At 40.5% G+C, this 27,573-nt stretch overlaps 1 protein-coding gene across 6 annotated transcripts in view; it reads right to left on the bottom strand.

The window, feature by feature from the left end:
• Positions 1-7,332: 7,332 nt before the first annotated feature.
• SHLD1 (shieldin complex subunit 1) overlaps positions 7,333-27,573 on the bottom strand; it is a 111,804-nt gene continuing 91,563 nt past the window's right edge. For 3 of the 6 annotated variants that reach the window (XM_005891058.2, XM_070381250.1, XM_070381251.1), the window contains exon 3: positions 7,333-8,246. In XM_005891058.2, coding sequence (XP_005891120.1) covers positions 7,804-8,246 — 443 coding nt within the window. In that variant the 3' untranslated portion in view covers positions 7,333-7,803. The remainder of the gene's footprint in view (positions 8,247-27,573) is intronic. The other 3 variants (XM_070381254.1, XM_070381255.1, XM_070381252.1) reach the window with 3 other exon arrangements.

Genomic DNA, 27,573 nt, shown 5'->3' with positions numbered 1-27,573 from the left:
GGAAGAAACAAGAAGCTGGTGTACAGATTTGGATTCAAGTTATAAAATAATCAGAGATAGAAAAACGTTTATATATAGAAAACATTCATCTCTTTTTTCTGCATCAGAGAATTCATAGTGTGAGAAACTCTTTGAAGATGAAGAATGTAGGAAGGCCTTTAGTTACTCCTCAAACCTTGCTTAACATGGAAGAGTTCATATTGGAGCAAACAGCCAGGGCTCCAAGATGGCATCAGTCATCCCCTGAAGGAGAAGGAGCTCCTGGATGTCAAATTAGGGGAGCTGCCACACTGGATACTAATCCAGGATTTCATCCCTAAACACATTACTGGACCATTTTGAAGAGGTTATTACTGGTATTACTAGTATTTCAATATGAAGAAAGGGATTGTTGCTGGGCTTTCTATGGTGCTGGCAGCTTAAGTGCTTTTCAGCTACTGCTGTTCTTACAAGGAACTTAAACATGTGAATTCCCTGGTGGCCCAGTGGTTAGGACTCCACCGTTTCACTGCCAGTGGCCCAGGTTTGATCCCTGAGTGGGGAACCAAGATCCCACAAGCTGGTTATTAAAAAAAAAAATAGGAAAAAAAAATTAAAGATGAAAAAAAGAGAGGGAAATCTTCCATAAACATGAGCAGCTAAGCTAGTACCACTGAAGAGGGTGCACTCTGCATTCCTGACCATGACCTTTCCCTGGCACCTTTCATATCCTAATGGAGAATTAACAGTAAAAGATGGAAAAAACAGAATCTCTCAGAAACTTTTGAGTATGTAATACAGTATTATTAACTATACTCACTATGCTGTACATTACATCCCCATGACTTATTTTAGAATTGGACATTTGTAGCTTTTGACCACCTTCACGCATTTCACCCACTGCCTCTGGCAACCATCAGTCTGTTCTTTCTATGGCTTCAGTTTCACTTTTTTTGGAGGGGGATTTCACATATAAGTGAGATTATACAGTACTGGTATTTGCTTTCTCTGATTTCACTTAGTGTGATGCCCTTAAGATCCATCTATGTTGTCACAAATGACAGGATTTCCTTCTTTTTATGACTGAGTAATATTTGATTGTATATATGCCACATTTTAAAAAATCCATTCATTTCTTTATGAACTCTTGTTGATTCCATGTCTTGGCTATTGTGGGTGGTGCTGCTTTGAACACTGGGGTGCAGATATATTTCAAGATAGTATTATTGTTTCCTTTGGATGGATACAGAAGTGGAACTGCTGGGTTACATGGTAGTTCTAGTTTTAATTTTTTGAAGAAACACCTGTTTTCCATGGTGGCTACACTAATTTGTATTTCTGCTAGTAGTACATAAGGGTTCCCTTTTTTTCCAGGTCCTTTCCACACAGAATTGGTAATCACAATTCTTATAGATGTGAGGTGATATTTGTTGTAGATTTGACTTGCATTTTACAAATGCAAATTGTAATGATGAGTGACAGCTGTGGATGTCACTGATAACTAGTGATGTTAAGCATCTTTTCCTGTACTTCTTGGCCATTTGCATGTCTTCTTTGGAAAAATGTCTACTCATATCCTCTCCCCATTTTTTAATTGGGTTGTATGTTTGCTTTCCTATTAAGCTGTATAATGTTTTAAAAATATATATACTGTGGATTGTAAATCAACTGTACTCCAAGAAAAAACAAAAATTAAAAAAAAGGGGGGGCTTTCTTTGAATATAAACTTGCTCATGGAGATTGTGTTCTCTGACAGTTAGGGAAAGTGGTTTTCCTCTGTGAAAGAAAGTACAGTCTGAGAGAGTCAACCACTGCAAAGTGACCTGGGGGAAAGGGAATAGAGAGAGAAAATGGGAAAAAAAAAAAAATGTTTCAACTCAAAATGCAGACAAAAGCAAATTGGCTTGTCATTTATTTGGAAGTATACAAAGCAGCATACAAATGAAATTGATCATATCTGTTTCATCTTGCTTCCATTCAAGTATTTAAAAGTAAATTACAACCATTACGACATTTTATTGCTGAATTCTTCAGTACACATCTCTAAGCACTAGAGATGTTTTTCTACATTCTATTTTATAAATATAAATGAGTATCACTGTTTGCCAGCCGGGACACGCTAGGCATGGGTGAACAAGATAGAACTCTCTTTCCTTTGGTGTGGGTGGGAGATGGGGAGGTGGGGGAGACTTAAGCCATGTACTACATTGCTCATTGTTACGTTCATTTGGTGAAGTCAAGCTGTGAAGGTGATGCTCAGTGCTGCAGGACTACATGGAAGGCAGCAGCCCCTCCCAGCAGTGGTGGGAGGTGGAGGGAGTGTGAAGGCTTCTCTGAGGAAGGCACACTGTGGGTGGCCCTGGGGTGGGAAGAACGTTAGCATTTGGGAGCAGGGAGCTGAGAAGGATAGCTCGGGGTTAGGTATGGGCTCTGGTACTTCTTCCACTATCTATTAGCTTTCTGTGCCTGTTTCCCCATCTGTAAAATGGGGCCAGTAAGAGGGGTGTTTGAAATGATGGTTAGCCTTATTAAGGAATTCACGGTCTTACCCAAACACTGTTGGTTAAGGCGGTGGCCAGGTTTAGCAACTGAGAAGTCACTGTGGCTGTAGCAAAGGTAAAGCGATGAGATGGGCAGGACCAGCTGCTAGTCCAAGGGCAATGAGAAGCATGGAAGGGGCATGTGGCAAGTCTGGGTCTATATTTCTAATTTTTCATTACTTACTCAATTGCAAATTGTGATATGTTTTCATTCTGGACTGCCATGTCCGCACATCTTTGTTATCACCAGACAGGATTGATCTTTTCAGTTTCTTACCAATCATATAGACTCTAAAACGGCAACACTTTAAAAACTGTGTTTCTGTGATGACTCACATCAAGCAGCTATTCATACTGAGCACTGGAAACACACACACACACACACAACTTACAGTTATGAGTTGTGTTTTATTCAGGGACCTTACTGAGGACTACAGCCTGGGAAGGCAGCCTCTCAGACAGCTCTGGGGAACTGTTCCAAAAGGTAAGGGAGGAGCCTGGATATACAGGAGTTTCTGCTGAAAAACAAACAAAAAACATGTAGTTTTGGACTACAGGTAGATCAAACCAGTCAATCCTAAAGGAAACCAACCCTGAATATTCATTGGAAGGAGTGATGCTGAAGCTGAAGCTCCAGTACTTTGGCCACCTGATGTGAAGAGTTGACTCACTGGAAAAGACTCTGGGGCTGGGAAAGATTGAAGGCAAAAGAAGAGGGTGACAGAGGGTGAGATGGTTAGATAGCATCACCAACTCAATGGAGGTGAATTTGAGCAAACTCCAGGAGATAGTGGAGGACAGAGGAGCCTGGCGTGCTATATAGTCCAAGGGCTCGCAAAGAGTCAGACACGACTTAGTGACTGAACAACAACATGTAATATCTGTGAAAGTATAGATGTGATTTATTTTTCTAACATAAATTGAAAAGATAACAATGAAAATAAACATTGTCCACCTAGCAGCACCTAAAGTTCTTTTGTATACTACCAGTAGTTTGAGAAACACTGATCTGAGCAAACCATTCTAATTAGTTCTTTGAAAATCTCCACTCAGGGCTAGCTGGTAAAATCTGTTGCTTGAGTGGGATGCTGGTTGACCGGTAGGTTCAGTTTGTAAAAATCTTCAAGATGTTCACTTATAAACACTCTTCTGTATGATTAAAACCAATAAAAAGTTTAAAAAATAAACTTTGAAAACTTTAAAAAGTATCACTGTACTGTTTTTTGTTAATTACCAGTAATATGATCTATTACATACATACATCATGCAAAGAAACAGACTAGTAAAGTGAAAAGCAGTTACACAAATATATTAAAATATGTTTCTCCTCCTTAGAGTTCAGAGGTTTCTGCAAGCAAATCCACCCTCCCATAGACTTCTGAAATGGACCAAAGATGATATCCTAGATAGAATGTTCATAGGCTAAGATGTCAATGAAGTAATCTGTAGGGCAGTATTAGACAATGATACCAGAGATCAGAGTCTTAATATCCTTATCTCTTAGTCTTTATTAAAGGAAAACAGAGATGAGTGGAAAATGCCATCCTAACAGCATGAAGATCAAATTAAGGAGTGAGATTGCAGGGAAACAAATATTTTGTACTGACCTGTCACAAACACTTACTCAGATACAAGAAAGCACACACCACACTTTTTTTTTTTTAACCCTGAAATGATTCTGGCTTTTAGATTTCTAAATTCTCTATTTTCAGAGTTTACCTTTTTTCTGAACACCCGCAGCACTGATGTTAATCAAGGTTACAAAGTCACTGATACTAAAATCTTACCACCAAATAGAAGCAGCTACTTCTTAGTATGGAAATTCAAATACCTTATATCTTTTGTCTTTTAAAAACAGTATAAAATACTCTAGTTTTCTTCTGTTGATAGCTATGGAAAGTAATCTCCAATACATCAGTGACTGCTGCTGCTGCTGCTAAGTCGCTTCAGTCATGTCTGACTCTGTGCGACCCCAGAGACGGCAGCCCACCAGGCTCCCCTGTCCCTGGGATTCTCCAGGCAAGAACACTGGAGTGGGTTGCCATTTCTTTGTCCAATGCAGGAAAGTGAAAAGTGAAAGTGAAGTTGCTCAGTCGTGTCCGACTCCTAGCGACCCCATGGACCGCAGCCTACCAGGCTCCTCCGTCCATGGGATTTTCCAGGCAAGAGTACTGGAGTGGGGTGCCATTGCCTTCTCCATCAGTGACGGAATATGCTAAAAACTACAGCATATTAAAAAGTAGAGACATCACTTTGCTGACAAAGGGCCATATAGCCAAAGCTATGGTTTTTCTGGTAGTCATGTACGGATGTGAGAGTTGAACCGTGAAGAAGGCTAAAAAGTGAAAGTTGCTCAGTCGTGTCTGACTCTTTGCAACACCATGGACTATGCAGTCCATGGAATTCTCCAGGCCAGAATACTGGAGTGGGTAGCCTTTCCCTTCTCCAGGGGATCTTCCCAACCCAGGAATCGAACTGGGGTCTCCTGCATTGCAAGTGGATTCTTTACCAACTGAGCTATAAGGGAAGCTCTGAAGAAGGCTGAGCGGTGAAAAACAGATGCTTTTGAATTGTGATGTTGGAGAAGACTCCTGGACTCCGAGGAGATCAAACCAGTCAATCCTACAGGCAGCCAACTGCAAATATTCATAGGAAGGACTGATGCTGAAGCTGAATCTCCAGTACTTTGGCCACCTGATGGGAAGAGCCAACTCACTGGAAAAGACCCTGATGCTGGGAAAGATTGACGGCAAAAGGAGAAGAGGGTGACAGAAGTTGAGATGGTTAGATAGCATCACCAACTCAATGAACATGAATTTGAACACACTCTGGGAGATAGTGAAGGACAGAGGAGCCTGGTGTGCTGCAGTCCATGGGCTCGCAAAGAATCAGACACGACTTATTAGCTGAACAAAACAACAGCAGTCAAGGGCATCTACGGGTTAACTTCACATTAAAAAACAATAAAACTAGCAACTTCAAAATTCAACCTGTAGTTTTTCAATTATAAATCCTCATGGTTTGACAATTATTGGGAGGCCAGTTGAATAGGAGAAGCCCATGGAGAAAATGCAGATAACTGGTTGTCAGAGGAAGACCTGGAGTTGTTTTCTCAAAGGACTATTCATTTCCTATTTCCTTCCTGTTAGGTCTCCTTCCAGTGGTGCTGTATTTTGAGGTGGATACTGTTCCCACATTTGTTTCTCCTAGAACTGGAAGCCATAATGTGTAATTCCAAACTTTTAAAAGGCTTCTCTCTCCAGTCAAGAATCTGCAAGACCTCTGGTTTGAGAGGGCACCCTCATTCACTGTTAATATACACATATAAGCTGATCTTTGTGCATACTCTGCTTTCCGGAAACCTATGGAGTCTCATGCTAATTAAATTTCCCCTAGAGTTTCTCAAAATCTAATTACTCAGTGTTGCCGGCTTTTCTCATAGTCCCCCTGTCAAGTGATAGAACACTTTAGTGCAATTTGTTCCAAGGACCTTTGAGGGAGGGGTTAGCACGAGGCTTCCGATTACAATTTCAGGGAGCTCGGTGCTGAGAGATGTCCTTCTAACCAAAGGAATCTCAAATAAACCTTAAGGATGCAGCTGAAGAGCAGAGGACCTACCAGCACAGGCTTGCTTGGGCTATTTAAAAGCCATTCCCCTTAAAAAGGAACAAAATAATGCCATTTGCAGCAACATGGACCTAAAGATTGTCATACTGAGTGAAATAAGTCAGAGAGAGAAAGACAAATGTCATATGATATCACTTACATGTGGAATCTAAAAAAAGGGTACAAATGAACTCATCTACAAAACAGAAATAGAGCATAGACATAGAGAAGGGTAGGGGAGGAGGGATAAATTAGAAGATTGAGACTGACATGTATACACTACTATATATAAAATAAACAACTAATAAGGACCTACTGTAGAGCACAGAGAACTCTACTCAATATTCTATAATGGCTTATATGGAAAAAGAATTTAAAAAGGAGTGGGTACATGTATATGTGTAACTGCTTCACTTTGGTGCACACTTGAAACTAATGCAACACTGTAAATCAACTATACATCAGTAAAATTTTTTTAATTAAAAATTTTTTAAAAAATGAAGCTGCTCCTGACCAAGCAAGGGCAGGACAGGGGTGAGACATCCGTTGTTCAGAGGGTGACAGAGGGTGTGGGCAACAGGCAGGTGGAACCAAAAATGAGAGGAAAGAGTCCACTTGGGCAAACGATTCCTTTTCTTCTTCCACCACAAGTTGACAAGGCTGCATCCATCAATTAAGCATATGATAAATGAGTTTACACATACTTTGGTGAGTGGTGCACATTTGTTTTTTTCTCACCTCTCACATTTACAATCTGGTGGAGATGAACAGACTTTTTTTCTTTTAATTTGCGAATCTTAGCTCTTATTTTAGATGGTTCAAATGTTCCTTCCATACCCAGTGAGTATAAAGCAGAAAACTCTGGCATTGGAGAAGCACAGGTATGATTAAGATGTGATGCACCTTTTGGAAACATATTTAAATTATTTGGGGACACACGTTCTCAGTCACATGGTCACAGTTTTACAACTTGATTGAATTCTTATATTTGATTCAGCATAAGGCTTTGTACCCTTCAAAAAAACTAACTCATCAAGGGACTTGTTTGGCACTCCAGTAGTTAGGACTCCATACTTCCACTGCAGGGGCCCAGGTTCTATCCCTAGTCAATGGGCACCCCCCCCCAAAAAAAAAACCCAAAAACTCATCAAATGGAAGCCTGTTCTCTTAGGTCAGGTTCTTCCAGAAGTAGACTCTGAGTCAAGGGTTCAGCTATAGAAGATTTATTATAGAAATACTCCCAGGAGACACCAGTAATTGAATGAGAGAAGGAGGGCGGGGAAAGGAAGGAGCCAGGAAAGGGTGAGATAGTGAAACCCCAGCTTTGACCTGACCAGGAGGGGAGCTCTTGTACTTGAATCATGCCTCAGAGCATGTCCTTCCTGGAAAGAAGGAAGGTGGACTTTGGACTCCCAAACCACTTGGTCACTGGCCTTAGGTCAAAGGGATGGCCTAAAGGCAATAAAACCACCAGACACTGCCAGCTCTCCATTTGGACTGGACTGGCTCCAGGACCAGATCACAGATGCCAGCCTTGGCCTGCAAAGCACTTAGCTGGGGGCTGGGCACACCAAGCTGGCAAGAGACCTGATGGGTTCTGGGTGATGCACCAATGGTACTGGCCACAGGGATACTCTCCTCCTGCCCCCATACACCTGCTCTCACCACCAGGCACCAGTTACTGGTCTTTCATCAAGTTCTGCTGCAAGAGGAAATGAATAATATCTTTTGAAAGTCCTGGGGTCAGCTTTTCATCCTGTAGAGACGTACTTCCTTCTCTGACTGGGTAGAAGTGGGCATCCCTGGAATGTTTCTGTAAGATGGAGCAGCCATTCTGGTTAAAGATGACCCGGGCCATTTGAAAACTGCGGAGGGTGTACGTTTGGTTCTCCTGGTCCTTCAGTTCATTGATTTTCTGAGACAGGCACTGGCAAACAGATGTGGAGAGTGAATTTCCAGAGGCTTGCTGTGGATTGCCAAATACTTCATAGAATTTATCCAGAGATTTCCGAAGTCCATCATCCTCTTCCTTGGTTTCTGGTTGGCCCTTCACAGAAGGGTAAAGCCAGGAGTTCTCAGAGGTCCAGGAATCATTTTGCTCAGTATTTAGGTTACTGCTGTCTGCAAGACAAAATACATTCCAATCTTCAAACACATATTTTAAAGTATCAGAAAGCAAGGCAAGAGCAAATGATATTTCTTTTCAGTTAACATACTCACTGTTCCTTGGTCCTGGATGAAGCACAAGCTGGAATCAACACTGCTGGGAGAAATATCAATAACCTCAGATACGCAAATGACACCACCCTTATGGCAGAAAGCAAAGAGGAACTAAAGAGCTTCTTGATGAAAGTGAAAAAGGACAGTGAAAAAGCAGGCTTAAAACTCAGCATTCAAAAAATGAAGAATCATGGCATCCAGTCCCATCACTTCATGGCAAATAGATGGGGAAACAATGGAAACAGTGACAGACTTTATTTTCTTGGGCTCCAAAATCACTGCAGATGGTGACTGCAGCCATGAAATTAAAAGATGCTTGCTCCTTGGAAGAAAAGATAGGACCAACTTAGACAGCATATTAAAAAGCAGAGACATTACTTTGCTGACAAAGGTCTGTAGAAAGCTATGGTTTTTCCAGTAGTCATGTATGGATGTGAGAGTTGGACCATAAAGAAAGCTGAGTGCCAAAAAATTGATGCTTTTGAACTGTGGTGTTGGAGAAGACTCTTGAGAGTCCCTTGGACTCCAAGGAGATCGAACCAGCCAATCCTAAAGGAAATCAGTCATGAATATTCATTGGACTGATGCTGAAGCTCCAATACTTTTGCCACCTGATGTGAAGAACTGACTCACTGGAAAAGACCCTGATGCTGGGAAAGACTGAAGGCAGCGGGAGATGGGGACGTCAGTGGATGAGATGGTTGGATGGCATCACCAACTCAATGGACATGAGTTTGGGCAAGCTCCGGGAGACGGTGATGGACAGGGAGGTCTGGCTTGCTGCAATCCATGGGGTTGCCAAGAGTTGGACACAACTCAGCAACTGAACTGAACTGTTCCTTAGTAACTGGCAATGAGTAGAATAACCTGATTTCAGAATCTGTTCCCACTATCTAGGGATTATGCCACTCATTTCCTCAAAATAAGAATATCTTACTTGCATGTATCAGGCAGGTGTTCTTAACCTGGGAGTCCTTATATAGAAATTCAGGATGTTTATGAACTAGAATGGGGGAAAAACCTTATTTTCATTAACCTCTACCTGAAATTAAGAATTTCCTTCCATAAAGAATGTAGGCAACAAACTTATTAGCAGCAGCGTCTGTGACTCTGTTACCAACAGATCACAGCTATTTTTATTTCATATTAAAGTTTATTGAAGATGTTTTAAAATATCACTTATGCTTATCACTATGTATGGACCAAACTGTCCTTCCAGAATTCATATCTTGAAGGCCTAATCCCTAATGTGACTATAATTGGAGATGGGACTTTAAGGTTATTAAGGTTAAATTAAGTCATAAGGGTGAGGCCCTAATCAGACAGGACTTGAAGGCCTTGTAAGAAGAGGAAAAGATCCCTCTCTCTCCCCTTCCCACCCCCTCCCCACCCCCATGTGCAAGAACCAAGGAAAGGACATGTGAGCATGTAAGCACACAATGAAAAGGTGATCTTCTGTAAGCAAGAAGGAAAGCCCATGCTGACACCCTGATCTCAGGCTTCCGGCCTCCAGAACTGTGAGGAGATACATGCCTTTCTTTGGTGTGAGCCTCGCAGTTGATGGTACTTTGTTATGGCAGCCTGAGTAGTTGAAGACACACTGCTCTGAAATCACCATAGTTATTACTTCTGATACTAGATCTTATTATATAAGTGTTAATAAAAAGCATTATATATTGATTATAATATCATATCTTTGTTCTTTAAATATTTTAATAACTATTTTTCAATATTTTTTCCTTAGTAATCCTATATATTTTGATTCATGTATTTAAAAACACTATTCTGAGAAGTTGAGAGGCTGCACCAGAGGCCAAAGGAGGCAAAGGAATTCATGGCACAAACACAGCAATGACCCCTAACATACAGTTCTGGGCCTTTATACAGTTCAGACATTTTCTTTTCTACTCCCTATAAGAATCCTTTAGACTCTTTACCTCTAAATTAAAGTTACCATTTTTTGTGCTTTTTAAAGGAGGGGTAACAAATAAAGTAAGTGATTTAATAATAAAGAAGAAAGCAGATCTAAAGACAAATCTTAGTTCTTGATCTAACCTGTTCCTCTCTGGACACCCTAATTCTTAACGTAGAAACCCTTTAGGTCATTCGAAACAATGTTCCTATTGATGTGTTCTACAAAAGACTTTATACAAAAAATTAATTTGCAAGTTGCAGAATTCCTTATACAGCTAGCAGTTTTATTCTTTAAAATTTCATACTTTAAATCAAAATGTATTTTCCTTTTTTCACTATGACATAAGCTTTATTAAATTACTAGCTTTAATTTCACACACACTCTACCCTTGCTAACTCAATTAATAGCTATAATAAAAATACTTGTACTTGCTAAAGATGAAGAAAGTTGAATGGCGCACTGGGTGAAGTTTAAAAAAGAAGGCAGGATTTGATGTTTTGACTCTAGTTTTCCTACCAGGTAGACATGACATCTTTCTAAGCTTTGGCTTTCTCGTCTATAAAACAAGAGTTTTGCTAAATGATCTCTTTCCCAGAACTTCCATGGTAATACAGGGAATGGAAAAGTATAATCCAAAGCATTAGAGTATACAAAAAGAACGTGGACATAAGTTCTGTGAGACACATGCAGGGCCAATGTGGACAAGCATCCACTAATTCAACACACATTTAAAAGCAATCTAATGATATCAGTGTAACTCATTACAAGTTGCTACAAAATACACAGAGGATGCTGAAGACCATGGCCTTCACCTGAGACTCACACTTCAACTGGACCTCAGTTAGAAAGAGAAGACATACTTCTAGATATCAAACAACTGGAAAATACTCACAGGATGTGTGTGTGTGTGTGTGTTGTCAATACACAAAGATGGGATGATATTGACTGGGGACAGTGTGGATACAAAGGATAAATGCAGTGTTAGGGAAGGATCAGCATGTAGCAGAAATAGTGAGGGGTGCCTCTTTGGAGAAGGTTACATGCAGTCTTATTACGAAGCGACCAGCAATCAGAGACCACGGAAACAGAAGGAGGGTTAGTGAACAAGGCCATGTGGCAAGAAGAAGCAGAAACTAAATAATTCCATGGCTGGTGTCAACATCCTCCTCTACTAGTTGGCTATATCTTCAGCAGCCTGAGACCCAGCATGGAGGCAGAAGGAGAAAGAATTCATAGAGTGGCCAGACAGATTCCTGGGACAGACAACAGAGACCATGGCTTTCTAAAGAATTTAGTGGCAGATATGGTATATCCATTACACTGGATTTCAGCAAGTCTAAAACTATGTCCCAGGCCCCTCAATCATAAAAAATAAAATACAATTTTTTAAAAAGAAAAAGAAATCTCCTTTGTTGTTGATATGCCCAGAACTTCTGCCTAAATTCCCCCCAATAAGCCCCTTACTGAACTGCAGCCTCCTGGATGGGTGGAGGGTGAGGGAGGCAGAAGCTGGCTTCTTTCTGGTCCTGGTGTCAGAGAAACAGCAGGAGAGGACTTCCTAGCCACCCGACTTGGAATGCTAAACACACTTTCCAGTAGCAACTTTCTTATCCACACAGGTCAATAGGTTCTATAATGTGGAAGGGGATGTGAATAGACAGTGGAAAGTTTGGGATCATCTAAAGCAGAGTGATTCATAACACAGTTTCCAAAGTCAAGTAGACCCAAATTCAAATCCCTGCTCTGCCAAGTTCAAGTTGTGCAAACACTGAGTAAATTACTTAACATCTCTGAGACTCAGCTTCTTCATGTGAAAAATGGAAATACTACCAGTTATCAGCTCATGAGTCTCATGTTGTGAGAACTGACTAAGATAATACATGTAAAGCACTTAACCCACCTTGAAGAATGGCTGATTCCAGGCTGGTGATAGGGAAGTATAAGCCCAGAACATGAATCCATAAAATAATTGAAAGTTTGATGAGAAACAGGCTATTTACAGCTCATAGTATCTCCCCATAAGACACTTATTAGTTATGAAAGGAAAAAGAATAACTTTATATATAGTGGAGAAGCATGGCAAGTATCACCATACACAAGGGATCTAAGAGCAACATCAGTAACAGGACAAACCAAAATCATGTGTGACCTGATCCAGTGAACAGGAAGGCCCAGCATCACTTCTTGGATATTCTTGCCAAAGGTGCAGCACCTGAACCAATTATGATGAAGCGGCAGACAAAACCAAATCAAGAGAAGTTCTACAAAATGAATGGCCCGTACTCTTCCGAAGTGCCAAGTTCATGAAAACCAAAGAAAGGCTGAGCAACTGTTCCAGACTGAAGGAGACTACAGAGACAGGACAACTAAATGTAGCATGGGATTTCCTCTGGCTCCTTTTGCAGAACATTCTTGGGCCCCTTGAATGGAGTCTGGGGATTAGATGGTAGTAACATGTTACTGTTACTTTTCTGATTTTCATGGTTTCATTGGACTTTGTAGGAGAATGTCCTTATTTGTAGGAAAATCAGAGGTGGTGGGCAACAAGTTGGCAACTTACTCTCAAATCATGAAAAAAGAAAAAAAAACCTTTATATCATACTTGCAAATTTCTATGAGTTTGAGATTGTTTCAAGAAAAAAAATTAAAACAAACCTCTGAAGGAATAATTGTTAAAATTTCTTTGGGTAGCCTACTATAAAATTAAAACAATCATAAAAGCCTTAGTTCAGGATTGGCAAATATAGTTGCCTAACAAATGTACTGCCATTAGAGAGGTGAGGGGAAAGGGAAAAGGGAAGGATCCCACCATGGCAGGGCAAGGTGTCCCTTTCCACCTTCTTTCCCACAGATGATCTGGTCCTGGGGGTAAAGGCAGGAAGCCAGGGGCTGGGGAGGGTCAATGGGAAGAAGTGGGAGAGAAGGAGAGCTACGCAGAGACACTCCAAGTAGTAGGGTGTGTACTTAATAAGCAGCTGGTCAATAACTTGGATATGCAGATTTAAAACTTCTCATCTGTGTTCCATTTTTATGTTTCATTTAATTTTTGAAATTCAGTGTCCATGGAAGAACCTAAAAACCTAGCCTGTCATCTCTATTTTCAGGGATATGTCAAGCAGCTGGCAATTCATCTTCAAAGAGACCCTCCTTCCCCTTTCCAGAAGAGTAATGACAATATGGATTGAGTTATTTACTACGTCAGTTCTTTTGAACACTGCTTCTAGTTCATTTCGACTTTAATTTCCTTTAAAAATTTGCTTTACCACTGACTACAAAGTCATCTCTTTAATTATGTGGCTGTGGTGAACTTTTGGATATATTATTGTTTCTTCACCAGTATACAAAGCCAGCCACTTCTTTTCCTGATGTACCTACACACAGACAGAAGATGGACATCTGATAACTTGGTCAGTTCCTGCTCAGTGGAGCATCCTCACAGCTATATTCAAACCCCACCTTATTCTACCTGTTGCTAGAGCTCAGACTTGTAGGGCTCTCAACTGGGGATAGAAATGTCTACTCCAGGGACAGTCTGGGGATGCTTTTGTGTCAGTGACTGGAAAGCGTTACTTGTATTTAGTGAGTGGGATCAAGGATGTAAATGTCCTACAACGCATGGAAGAATCCCATATATCAGAGAATCATCCTTTCCCCAAATCCCAGTAATGCCCTACACTCCCAGGGAGTGACACTGGCTCAAAGGATTCTGGAAGGAGCGGAACTGAATGCTGAATCCTACAGAGCTGTAACAGATCGATTTGCCTTGAGCTCTCCAAGGCATTTTTGCTATTGATACCTGCATAGTGAATGCCCTTCTAGGGGGTCACCTGTTTGCACCATGCATTCCTTCCCTCCAAGGCTTTGAGATGGCTTTTTATTTTCTCAGTGAGGCCCCCAATCCTAATAATTCTGGCATTATGTAAATTGGGTGAAATTTCCCTTTCTATTTCAATATGCTTTCCATGGTGAATAGATTTCTTTAGGATTTGAAAGAAGAAAGCAGCAAGGATGGGGCTTGAGATCACAGTGCTTTTGCATGCATTGCTTCCAGGGCAACTATCTACCAGAGGTAAATTGTTAAATTTTCTTTGACCAAAGAGAGTAGTGATAATATATAGATATTTAAGATTCTTATAGACCTAAAAACTACTTTTTATCTTTAGGAGTTATAGATGCTATTTGAGTTTAGTAATCCAAGACAATCAATTAGCATGGAGCATTTGAGATTAATGGTTGTATTCTGAAATTAATGCCATTAGCCTTCAGAAAGTCAGATATTTAATGAGAGTTTCTCCCAGTAAATCTTCCAAGGCTACTACTTCTGTGGTTGATAAATGCACAGTGGTATTTTTATCTCTGTGAAACATTTTAGCCTTCAACTTTTAAGTTTCTTTTAGATGGATTTGATATTTAGAACTCTGCCTCCTCCATGCAGAAGCATCAATAGCCGCCTACTCTGCCTTACTTGGGGAGAAGGCAATGGCAACCCACTCCAGTACTCTTGCCTGGAAAATCCCAGGGACGGGGGAGCCTGGTGGGGCAGTCTATGGGGTCGCACAGAGTCGGACATGACTGAAGCGACTTAGCAGCAGCAGCAGCTGCCTTATTTGTCCAGAGTTTCTTTCACCAGCAACTGCTAATTAGGAGGATCTGTGGCTTCAAGGCTGTACAGAGCTGACAGAAATCTAACCCAACACTTAATAAAAATATGGAGAATGATCAGGATTTAAAGAAAGAAGGAATATGTGGTTTGTATAATCTCCTATGTTGCTTGGGCAGGGGTGGAGGGAGCTGCCCCTTTCTCAGGGTGCTGCATGGCACTCCCAAGGGTAGCTCTGTTGCCTCAGTTTGTCTGTTGGAGGCTCCCTGGGTTCCGTGTGGCTCTAAGAAAAATTTACGGGCATGAGAACAAGGAGAATGGGAGAAGGGGAACACGTCCTGGTGAGGGGTGGTCACTCACCAGCACACTTTGGATGCGCTGACTCATCTCCTTCATGACAGCAGTCAGAGGCCTCCCAACGTCCCTACATGGGTGACCTACCAATTTTAGTATATCAGGGGCTGTGGCCCAAAGATCTGGGGCACCCCCTGTGAGGCTGCATCTTCCTGCTCCAAACCTCATTTGCTTTTCCTTCCTTTATATCCTCTTCTTTCCTCTCATTCTTGCTGCCTCACTCCACACTCTGTGGAGGAACAGAGAAGTGAGCAGAATCACTGGATGAACAAGAACAAGTCCTATGTCCAGCCCTACAGACCTCAGGGAAATCAAACCGGTGCTGACACCTCTGCATCCTGACTTCTTTCCTGATCCTTGAGCATATCAAGAATGCTCCCGCCTCAAAACCAGGACTTCCCTGGTGGCCCAGAGGCTAAGACTCCATGCTCCCAATGCAGGGGATCCAGGTTCAACCCCTGACCAGGGAACTAGATCCCATGTGCTGCAACTAGAGTCCACAGGCAGCAATAAAGATCCTGCACGCTGCAACTAAGACTGGTGCAGCCAGATAAGTAAATAAATATTTTTTAAAAAAAGAAAAGAAGGTTCCCTCTTCAAAACCTTTTGCACTGGCTATTCCTCCCCATGGAACATGCTTGCTCCACATGTCTGCATAATCGGTTTCCACATCACCATCAGTTCTCCGCTCAAATGTTTGTTACCTTCTCAGTGAGGCCTTCTGTATGAGTGGCCTAGGGTGGCCTAGGTTATGCTACATAACAAGCAAATCCCAAATCTCATAAAACAACAAATGATTATTTTTTACTCCTTGCACTCTGTCATGCTACTAGCAGATCTGTATCATCCTTGTCCTTACCCTAGAACCCAGGCCACTACCTCAACATTGCTAAGTGACTATGGAACAGAGCATGATAGGGCAGTCCCTGGGAGAGCACTGCCATTTCTGTTCACACATCAATGCCAATGTTAAGTTGTATGGCCAAACCTGATTTCAAAAGAATGAGGAAGAAAAATTCTCCCATAGGGAGAGGAAGAGATTACTGGTGAACAATAATTCAGTCTGCCACACTTTTCTGGAGCACACTATTTAAAACTGTATTTCTTTTACTTCCTAGATCCTGCTGCTGCTGCTGCTAAGTTGCTTCAGTCATGTCTGACTCTGTGCAACCCCATAGATGGCAGCCCACCAGGCTCCCCATCCCTGGGATTCTCCAGGCAAGAACACTGGAGTGGGTTGCCATTTCCTTCTCCAATGCATGGAAGTGAAAAGTGAAAGTGAAGTCACTCAGTCGTGTCCGACTCTTCGCAACCCCATGGACTGCAGCCCAAGAGGCTCCTCTGTCCATAGGATTTTCCAGGCAAGAGTACTGGAGTGGGGTGCCATCGCCTTCTCCGAGATCCTAGCTGTCCCTATTTCCCTTGTCTGTCTTATAGTTTCCATATAAACCTAACAGCCTTTAATAATACATGATTCGTTGTTTACTGTCGATCTTCTCCTACTCAGTTTTTTGTCACTCTCATTATCTGTTGTATCATCATGGCCAAGCAGATGGTAGATACATTTTAAAAGTTTTGATGTTTTGTTTTATTTGATAAGTTTTACTTTCAAATGTACATGTAAATGTGTGTATTACTATGGTAACCAGTATTCACTAGGGTGACTGGGATGTTTGCCTGGAAAACCTCAGTTTGTGCCTGTTGTCTCAATTATTTATTAAGAGTATCCTTTTTCACTCTCAAAAGGGCCCTGGGTTACATAATCCACTATATGAACATATGAATCATGATATATTACACTTATAAGCTGATGCTGGAGGAAGGGGCAGATATATCTTGGGTCAACAGTGAGACATTCCACCACACACACCTGGGGGCAAGGTAGGGGAGGGTTGAGTTTTGATGCCGGAAATAACCCCAGTCTGTGGTATACATAATGGACCTACAGATTTTTGTTTCTTTGTTTTTACTAAACCTTCTGTGGATTTGTTCTACTGTATTCTAAGAAAATCCTCTTTTTCTACCCTTGCTTTTTCAGACCTGGTATTTTTCCTACCCACTTGCTGTCCAAGAAATTTTGATTACTGCCCTGCAAGTGAAGGGCTTCAGTTTACTCTACTCTATCAGCAACTTGCTTAGATTCCTCTTTCTGGTTTCATCTGGCTATCCCCCACCCCTCAAGGAATAGCATCAGCATAGTTATTCCCCATCTCATTAGTAACATAAAATCAATGACCAGAAAAACATAAGCTTAAGCCTCCTTTTGCCTGATGGCTTATACATTTTAGAATCTGCAAACCATTTCTTTAAGGGACATAAACCACATACTCATAAGGAAAGGCAAGGAGATACTCATATTAGGATATTTAATCCAAATTAACACTTCAAAGGATGGATGGTGTGGTCAGGTGCTTTTGAAACCACAGTCTAGGTCTGTATTTACATCTTTTCAAAAGTAAAAGCATGGATGAATCACCCAACAGATGCCAAGGGCAGAGAACAGAGTCCTCTAAATGGCAACTGCTGAGAAATAAAATGAATGCTGAAAAAATTTAAAAAAATATGTGTCATAGGTGAACAGCCCTAAGAGTAGGTGCCCAGAGCAATTAATAAAGGTCAATCTCTACTGTCTGATTTATAAACTATCTTACTTTTATCTTGGCATTTTAAATTTTTTCTGAAGAGATTAAAATTCAAAATTTTCTAAAGAGATTAAATTCTGAAAATTACAGAGAACAATAATATCCAAGTTCACACCACTCCAGATTGACAATTACCTAATGACATATTTGCTTCAAATCTTTTTTCCCTATTAAAGAAGAATTAAACAATTCAATTAAAGTTGACATGTAAGTAGAAATTCCCACATAGAAACTGATTTCTTCCAGCCCATTTTTATACTTTACATATATAAGTATCCATAAGCAAGATAGAGTGTTGCTTTATGTGTGATGGTCTTTTCAATTTTATTTTCAAGGCTGTGTAGGTTGTGTCTAATTTTTCACTTTTACAAACATGGCCTTAGTGAGCCCTTGTGTACTTGTGAGACTTTCTCTGGAAATACATCCAGGAGTGGAACTGCTGAGTTGAAGGAAACATGTGTTTTCAATTTCACTAGATCCTGCCAAATCACTTTCCCAAGTGGTTGCAGCATTTACAGTCCCACCGGCGATGTCCAGCTTTTCCTGTTTCTCCACAGCTTTGCCAAACCCTGATACTGTCAGATGCTTCAAGCTCTATCTCCTTATTGGGTTCACATTTTCCTGATTACTCCTATGCTGAGCTGCTTTTCATATGGGTTTCCTTGCTGTAAACTGTCTGTTAATGTTCTTTACCATTTTTCTTTCGAGTTTTTGTCTCTTTTCTATCTTCTTTTTAATGGCTTATAAAATTATAAAGAAAACAATATCTTTTCTGACTTTTCTCCAATTAATCTCAAGACCAGATTTTTCCAGACTGGAGATTTTTTTAAAATGTGAGGATGAAAAAAAGACGACATGAAAAGCCTCAAGTCCTGTTTTTGTTTTAACCGCAAACCTGCTTCCCAAACAAAACAACTCTCTGTGTTAGTTTATCACTACCAAAAAGTGATACTGTGTTTCTACTCCATTTAATAAAAAGTCACGATCCAGGGGCTGGGGACACAACCAGCTTATTGAATCTCATTTTCCAGACAAAAAAAATTAAGACAGGACCAAGTCTCCAGAGTCACTTGATGAAGGTATTGGCAAATAGAACACACAAAAAAGGCTAACAGACTCATTATTTTTCTTAATTAAAATCATTTTCATATAACTACTATTTGCCACAATGAGGACCACTGATGGTGATGATGAGCCAAGTAGGGCGTTCAAGAGTCTCCCTAGATGATTCATAATCAACATTTAGAAACCATAAGCTTAGATACTAGAAATGCTTAACAATTCTCTTCTTTACTATGAGACTGAGGCTTAGCCTGAAGCTTGATTTTAAAACAGCTTGAATTGCCTTTTCTTCTTTTCTTTCAGTTGCTCAGTTGTGTCTGACCCTTTGGAGACCCCAACAAACACCAGGTGAAGGCTTACCTGTCCTTCACCATGTCCTGGAGCTTGCTCAAACTCATGTCCATTGAGTCGGTGATGCCACCAATCATCTTCCTCTCTATCGTTCCCTTCTCCTGCCTTCAATCTTTCCCAGCATCAGGGTCTTTTCCAATGAGTCAGTTCTTCACATCAGGTGGCCAAAGTATTGGAGCTTCAGAATCAGTCCTTCCAATGAATATTCAGGATTGATTTCCTTTAGGATTGACTGGTTTGATCTCCTCACAGTCCAAGAGACTCTCAAGAATCTTCTCCAACACCACAGTTCAAAAGCATCAATTCTTCAGCACTTAGCCTTCTGTATGGTCCAACTCTTACATCCATACATGACTACTGGAAAAACCATAGCTTTGACTCTACAGACCTCTGCCGGCAAAGTAATGTCTCTGCTTTTTAATATGCTGTCTAGGATGGTCATAGCTTTTCTTCCAAGGAGGAAGCCTCTTTTAATTTCATGGCTGCAGTCACCATCTGCAATGATTTTGGAGCCCAAGAAAATAAAGTCTGTCACTGTTTCCATTGTTTCCCCATCTATTTGCCATGAAGTGATAGGACTAGATGCTATGATCTTTAGTTTTTGAATGTTGAGTTTTAAGCCAGCTTTTTCATTCTCCTCTTTCACCTTCATGAGGAGGCTCTTTAGTTCCTCTTCACTTTCTGCCATAAGGATGGTGTCATCTGCATATCTGAGGTTATTGATATTTCTCCCAGCAATCTTGATTCCAGCTTGTGCTTCCAGCCCAGCATTTCAATGATGTATTCTGCATATAAGTTAAATAAGCAGGGTGACAATATACAGCCTTGATATACTCCTTTCCCAATTTGGAATCAGTCTGTTCCATGTCTGGTTCTAACTGTTGCTTCTTGACCTGCACACAAGTTTCTCAGGAGCCAAGTGAGATGGTCTAGTATTCCCATCTCTTTAAGAATTTTCCACAGTTTGTTGTGATCCACACGGTCAAAGGCTTTAACAAAGTCAATGGTGCAGGAGTATATGTTTTTCTGGAATTCTCTTGCTTTTTCTCTGATCCAATGGATTATATTTTGTTAAGTAGCAATTAAGTTACTGGAACAGAGAACCTGACCCCTTCACTGTTAGAAAAGCCATGAGGAGTCACCTTGTTCAACTCTCCTCACTTTCTGGATCAGAACATTTTAGCTACAGCTGGAATAAGAACTGAGGCCCCCACAAACACAGAGAACAGACTTGTGGTTGCCAAAGGAAGGGCTGGTGGGTGAGGGATGGACTGGAAGTCTGCAGTTAGCAGATGCAAATTATTACATACTGGATGGATAACAACAAGGCACAGGGAACTATCAGATCAGATCAGATCAGATCAGTCACTCAGTCGTGTCTGACTCTTTGCAACCCCATGAATCGCAGCACGCCAGGCTTCCCTGTCCATCACCAACTCCCGGAGTTCACTCAGACTCACGTCCATCGAGTCAGTGATGCCATCCAGCCATCTCATCCTCTGTCGTCCCCAGAGAACTATATTCAATATCTTTTTTTTTTTTTTGACTGTATTGGGTCTTCATTGCAGCATGCAGGCTTCTCTTGTTGTGGTGCACAGCCTTAGCTGTCCCGTGACATGTGGGATCTTACTTCCCCAACCCGTGATTGAACCCTCGTCCCCTTCATTGGAAGGCAGATTCTTATCCGCTGGACCACCAGGGAAGTCCCTGTACTCAATACCAGGAGATAAACCATTATGGAAAAGAATATTTTGAAATATATATATATATATATTTGTGTGTGTGTGTAACTGAAACATTTTGCTGTACAATAGAAATTAACACAATATTGTAAGCCAACTATTCTTTAATTTTCAGTTCAGTTCAGTTCAGTTGCTCAGTTGTGTCCGACTCTTTGCGACCCCATGAACCACAGCATGCCAGGTCTCCCTGTCCATCACCAACTCCCAGAGTCCACCCAAACCCATGTCCATTGAGTCAGTGATGCCATCCAACCATCTCATCCTCTGTCATCCCCTTCTCCTCCTGCCCTCAATCTTTCCCAGCATCAGAGTCTTTTCAAATGAGTCAGCTCTTCGCATCAGGTGGCCAAAGGATTAGAGTTTCAGCTTCAAAATCAGTCCTACCAATGAACACCCAGGACTGATCTCCTTTAGGATGGACTGGTTGGATCTCCTTGCAGTCGAAGGGACTCTCAAGAGTCTTCTCCAACACCACAGTTCAAAAGCATCAATTCTTCGGTGCTCGGCTTTCTTTATAGTCCAACTCTCACATCCATATATGAGCTTTTTATTTATTTATTTTATCTCTTTGCATATTTTTAATCATTTTAGGATAATTTTTAACACAAGCATAAAGTTCAGCATTTCAATTTACTATTCAGGATAATTTTCTTCTCCTATTGTTTAGAAATACAAATAACAAAATTTTCAAGGCTTTCTCTACTATGAGCTTTTTAAAATGCTGTCTATGTTGGTCATAACTTTCCTTCCAAGGAGTATTGTCACAAAGAAAAAAGAACTATGACCCCTAGACCTCATCCACATTCTGAGCACCAGGAACCCTGAGATGAGATAACCAGGTGAGGCCATCACACAAGGGACTTATGCTTTTTCAGGAACCTTTGGGAATTATGAGCTTCAAGGTATCATTTAAAGCAATCATTTTAAAGTATTTTTCCCCTCCCAAACTATTTGAAAAACCTAATTTACATGGGAATTTTCAGGAAATTTGTTTCCTATCCAGGCCTAGCTAGTAAGGAACAATTGTGAACAGAAAGGAAAAGCGAATGATTTGGATTTAGGTTGCTACAGCAACATTACTATTTTGAATATAGCTGTTTATTTCAGCAGAGTTAATTTAAACGTGAGTGGCTAATTAAGATGATGCTTGAAACTTTAACCTAAACCTTCACTGTAAGAAAAAGTAAGCACTTTAAAAATGATACTTGAAAGTGTTGCTGGAGACATACTTAGTAAGAAGATCATGCTCCTCTGCTGGAGAAGCAGAAACCGGATCTGTTTTCTTTGAAGAAGGCAGGCCTACTCACAATCTGTCCAAATCCGCAAGTCATTTCCTAATTGTAAGATTTAAAGGGGAACAGAATTCCTATCAAAACCAAGCCAGTTCCACTGTTGACACCACCAGTAAGACTTTCTGAGACTGACAAGGAAAGTCTGATGTTTCTCTACACACAGCAGTATTTGTGTTAGACGCATATTTATGTAAAGGGCTTCCCTGGTGGCTCAGCAGTCAAGAATCCACCTGCAATAAAGGAGATACGAGTTCTATTCCTAGGTTGGGAAGATCCTCTGGAGAAGGAAATGGCAACCCACTCCAGTATTTTTGCCTGGAGAATTCCATGGACAGAGGAACCTGATAAGCTATAGTTGATGGGGTCACAAAGAGTTGTACATGACTAAACAACAACAAATACTTGTGTAAACATATTTCACTCTACATCAAATCAAAGTCAAGTATATCTACGAAGTGACAGACTGAATTGGAAGCAAACAGACCAGACCATATTTGTATATGTAAATATATCACTGAATGTTCCCTCTTCAAAGTGACCACCTTAGGGGGCAGGGGTAAGCTCTTAATTTAAAAATGTTGATGCTGCTGAGACCATTTTGGAGTTTCTTTAGAAAATGTCTTTATTTACTCTGGAAACTTCTGTATGTCCTTATTAGTGGCAAATCTCCATCCTCAGAGGACAGAATTAGCTTTTTGGAAAATGTCAAGAGGCATTAGGAACAAAAACTGATAAATTGTGTATGTGATCATGCAGGGTAACAGGGCTTGGGTTAAAAAACAAGGTTCATCTCCAAAAGGAAACTACTTTTCTTCTGTTTCACATGCTGGTTCTAAAAGCAGTTCCCACAAGGGAACTTCAAAGTTAGTTCTATGCAATGGAAGGCAGCATGGTTTCAGTGTACATATATTTTCACATCTGCTACCTTAAAGGAGAGACTAATGTGGTTTTAATTTCTGGTTATCGTAAAAAAAAAAAAAAGCTCATAATCATAAATCAGAAATCTGAATGCTTTTGTCCTGACAGACAAGACACTGGTGGACTTTGTATTTAGAAGACTTGAATTTGAATCTTATCGTGGTCACTTACTGGGTATGTGACCATGGGAAAGTTACTTAACATCTCTGAATCTCCATGTCCTCATCTGTAAAATGGAAATTAACAGCTCCTGCCTCATAGGACCATTGTAAGAACTAAATAATCTTTCAGTATAAAACCTAGTGTGGGACTTCCCTGGTGGTCCAGTGGTTAAGAATTCACTTGCCGAAGAACGGGATATGAATTCAATCCTTGGTCTGGGGAGATTCCACACGCTGTGGGGCTACTAATCTTGTGTAACACAATTACTGAGCCCAAGAGCCCTAGAGCCTGTGCTCTGCAACAAGAGAAGCCATCACAATGAGAAATCTACATGCTGAAAAAGAGTAGACCCCATTTGCTGGAAATAGAGAAAGTCCATGCATAGCAACAAAGACCCAGCACAGCCATAAATAAGCAAATTTTTAAAAAACCTAGTGTGCCATGTCCAACGAATGTAGACTACTTTATAATTATCACAGTGACAAGAGTAATACCAGCAGCAGAGTTGTTACATGTAAGTATTATGCTATTTGTCATTTAGCATCTAGGGTTATGTTTTATTTTTTGGCCACTCTGTATGTAGAATCTTATTTTCCTGACCACAGATCGAACCCATGCTCCCTGCATTGGACACACAAAGTCTTAATCACTAGACCACCAGCGAAGTCCCAGCATCTAGGATTTTAAAAAGTGAATTGTAAAGGCTGCTATAGGTCTTCTCTGCAGTGATAAATGAATATCATAAGCAAAGTCCAGATGAACAAGCATTCATTTTGGACTAGAAGGAATATCACTTTTATCTACTGCCTTATCCTGGCATCAGGATTGGTGGGATGAATCAGAGTGTACATTGCCCATCTCACAGCAGTAGGACTATGACTACAGAGAGGTCCCAAGTGCATGCTATGCAAAGCAAACACAATCCCATCGTGGGTGGGAACAGCAGGTGCCTTAGTGTGTGGGCATGTCACACATAGAAGCTCAGGCTGCTGGAGCCCTCATCTGTCCCCCAAGGTGCACCAGCCCCAGAGTGTGGGTGGGACTAAAATGACTCAACCTCCAGGGAGCCTCATGGGGGGGTGGTTTTGGAACTAGATGGAGATCAAGTGAAGAATTTCAGGGAAAATTTTATATTAATAAACACATTGAAGAAAGAAACAGGCTACTTTAAAAAAAAAAAAGAAAAGATTGAGAAACTAGGGAAGAAATGATCTGAGTTCACAGAATGACCCCTGGCTGACTCAGAAATGTAGTGTGACTTAAATTTTAAAAAGGAAGATGAAACTGGGAAATACAGTGAGAACAATTATAAGAGATATTTCTTAATTTGCTTCTCTCTCCTTCCTTCCCCCACTAACAGCTAAATCTAAGAAGGGCAAAGCTTTGAGCCTTCTCTGAAACAAATAATTTCAGAGAACACAGAAAACGCAGCAGAAGTAGGAAAAAAGCCATAAACAAAAATTTTTATATAGTATAATATACAACCTATGCAGAATATGCTTATAAACAGAAGTGAAACCCCCAGAAAGCTGAGGCTGACTGAATGACAGAAAATATGGGATGTGGGGGTTTAGGATGTATTTGTGTAGAAAATGTTTCTAACATGGAAACATGAGCTCGACAAGGACTGCTGCTGTTGCTGCTGCTAAGTCGCTTCAGTCGTATCCGACTCTGTGCGACCCCATAGACGGCAGCCCAACAGGCTCCACCGTCCCTCGGATTCTCCAGGCAAGAACACTGGAGTGGGTTGCCATTTCCTTCTCCAATACATGAAAGTGAAGTCACTCAGTTGTGTCCGACTCTTAGCGACCCCATGGACTGCAGCCTACCAGGCTCCTCCATTCATGGGATTTTCCAGGCAAGAGTACTGGAGTGGGGTGCCATTGCCTTCTCCACAACAAGGACTAGGAGGTACAAATATGGAACTGAATTTCCACCTTTACAAGGACATGACAAATAGTCCCTGTGACCAAACATCTAAAAATGCTGGGTAAAACTTTAAAAAAAAATCTCTTATAACACATGACTGAGTTGGGATAAAATAAAGTCCTTAGAGACCAAGAGGAAAATAAGAGTGGGTATTCCAAGAGGAAAGTGAGTCCTGAGCTGGTGCCTAGAACCTAGTACATCAGTTTTAATGTCCACACAGCATTCAGAACACAAAGCCTAGATCATAGCAAGATGGGGGCCTGAGAGGAAGCTCACTGCACAAGGCTGAGAGTACTGTAGCTCCACCCTCAGAGAAAAGATGAACTAGGAAAAAAATATGCCTTGAAAAGGGTTGTAGAAACTTCCCTGGTGGTCCAGTAGTTAAGACTCTGAGCTTCCACTGCAGGGGACATGGGTTCAGTCCCTGGTCAGGAAACTAGGATCCCACATGACATGCAGTGAGGCCAAAATAATTTTTTAAATAAAAAATAAAAATAAAGAAAAGGATTACACTTAAAAAAAACTTGTCTGTCTTGGCTTTGTTCTAAGTGGAGAGAAAAAAAGAACCATCTCTCCAGAGATATAACTGTGAGCCAAATCTCACAAATATATGTGGCCTGAGTTGAAACTATTTTGTAGTGAAAATCCTCTAAGCCAGGTATATATTTTAATATGGTTCCAGACTGAAGTACACTCACATGTTTGGAGAAAGCAAATGCAAATCCTTTTAGAAGACTGTACTCTCAACTCCAAAAGAAACGTATATAAAGTTCCATGGAATATGACTTTACAACAAAAACAACACTCAAAAAATACATATTGAAACAAGGCACCTTTATTGACAAGGAATAAACAAAAGAAACAGCACTGGAATGAAACTCATGGAAACAGACTACTGAAATTAGCACAGTAATTTAAAGAAATAAAATAGGGAATAGGCAATTTGACTAAAGAACAAGAGACTGTGAAAAATAAACAGGTAAATTAGAAGTTTAAAAGCTTAGAAAAAATGTAAAATTATAATAATATTTATTTATACTTCAGTAGCTGGGTAAAAATAGAAGATTAGACACTGCTGAACAGAGAATTACAAAATGGAAATCAGATTTGAAGATATTAGTCAGAATTTAAGGAAACAATCCCATTCACCATTGCAACGAAAAGAATAAAATACTTAGGAATATATCTACCTAAAGAAACTAAAGACCTATATATAGAAAACTATAAAACACTGGTGAAAGAAATCAAAGAGGACACTAATAGATGGAGAAATATACCATGTTCATGGATCAGAAGAATCAATATAGTGAAAATGAGTATACTACCCAACACAATCTATAGATTCAATGCAATCCCTATCAAGCTACCAACAGTATTTTTCACAGAGCTAGAACAAATAATTTCACAATTTGTATGGAAATACAGAAAACCTTGAATAGCCAAAGCAATCTTGAGAAAGAATGGAACTGGAGGAATCAACCTGCCTGACTTCAGGCTCTACTACAAAGCCACAGTCATCAAGACAGTATGGTACTGGCACAAAGACAGAAATATAGATCAATGGAACAAAACAGAAAGCCCAGAGATAAACCCACGTGCCTCTGGACACCTTATCTTTGACAAAGGAGGCAAGAATATACAGTGGAGAAAAAACAATCTCTTTAACAAGTGGTGCTAGGAAAACTGGTCAACCACTTGTAAAAGAATGAAACTGGAACACTTTCTAGCACCATACACAAAAATAAACTCAAAATGGATTAAAGATCTAAACGTAAGACCAGAAACTATAAAACTCTTAGAGGAGAACATAGGCAAAACACTCTCTGACATAAATCACAGCAGGATCCTCTATGACCCACTTCCTAGAATACTGGAAATAAAAGCAAAAATAAACAAATGGGACCTAATTAAAATTAAAAGCTTCTGCACAACAAAAGAAACTGTAGGCAAGGTGAAAAGACAGCCTTCAGAATGGGAGAAAATAATAGCAAATGAAGCAACTGACAAACAACTAATCTCAAAAATATACAAGCAACTCCTGCAGCTCAATTTCAGAAAAATAAACAACCCAATCAAAACATGGGCTAAAGAACTAAATTTCTCCAAAGAAGACATACAGATGGCTAACAAACACATGAAAAGATGCTCAACATCACTCATTATCAGAGAAATGCAAATCAAAACCACAATGAGGTATCATCTCACACCAGTCAGAATGGCTGCGATCCAAAAGTCTATAAGCAATAAATGTTGGAGAGGAT

Source organism: Bos mutus, chromosome 13, assembly GCF_027580195.1.
Source record: "Bos mutus isolate GX-2022 chromosome 13, NWIPB_WYAK_1.1, whole genome shotgun sequence".
In the NCBI taxonomy this organism is placed as follows: domain Eukaryota; kingdom Metazoa; phylum Chordata; class Mammalia; order Artiodactyla; family Bovidae; genus Bos; species Bos mutus.
Note: the sequence above shows the minus strand (reverse complement) of the source record. Positions and strands in the feature narration are given on the sequence as shown.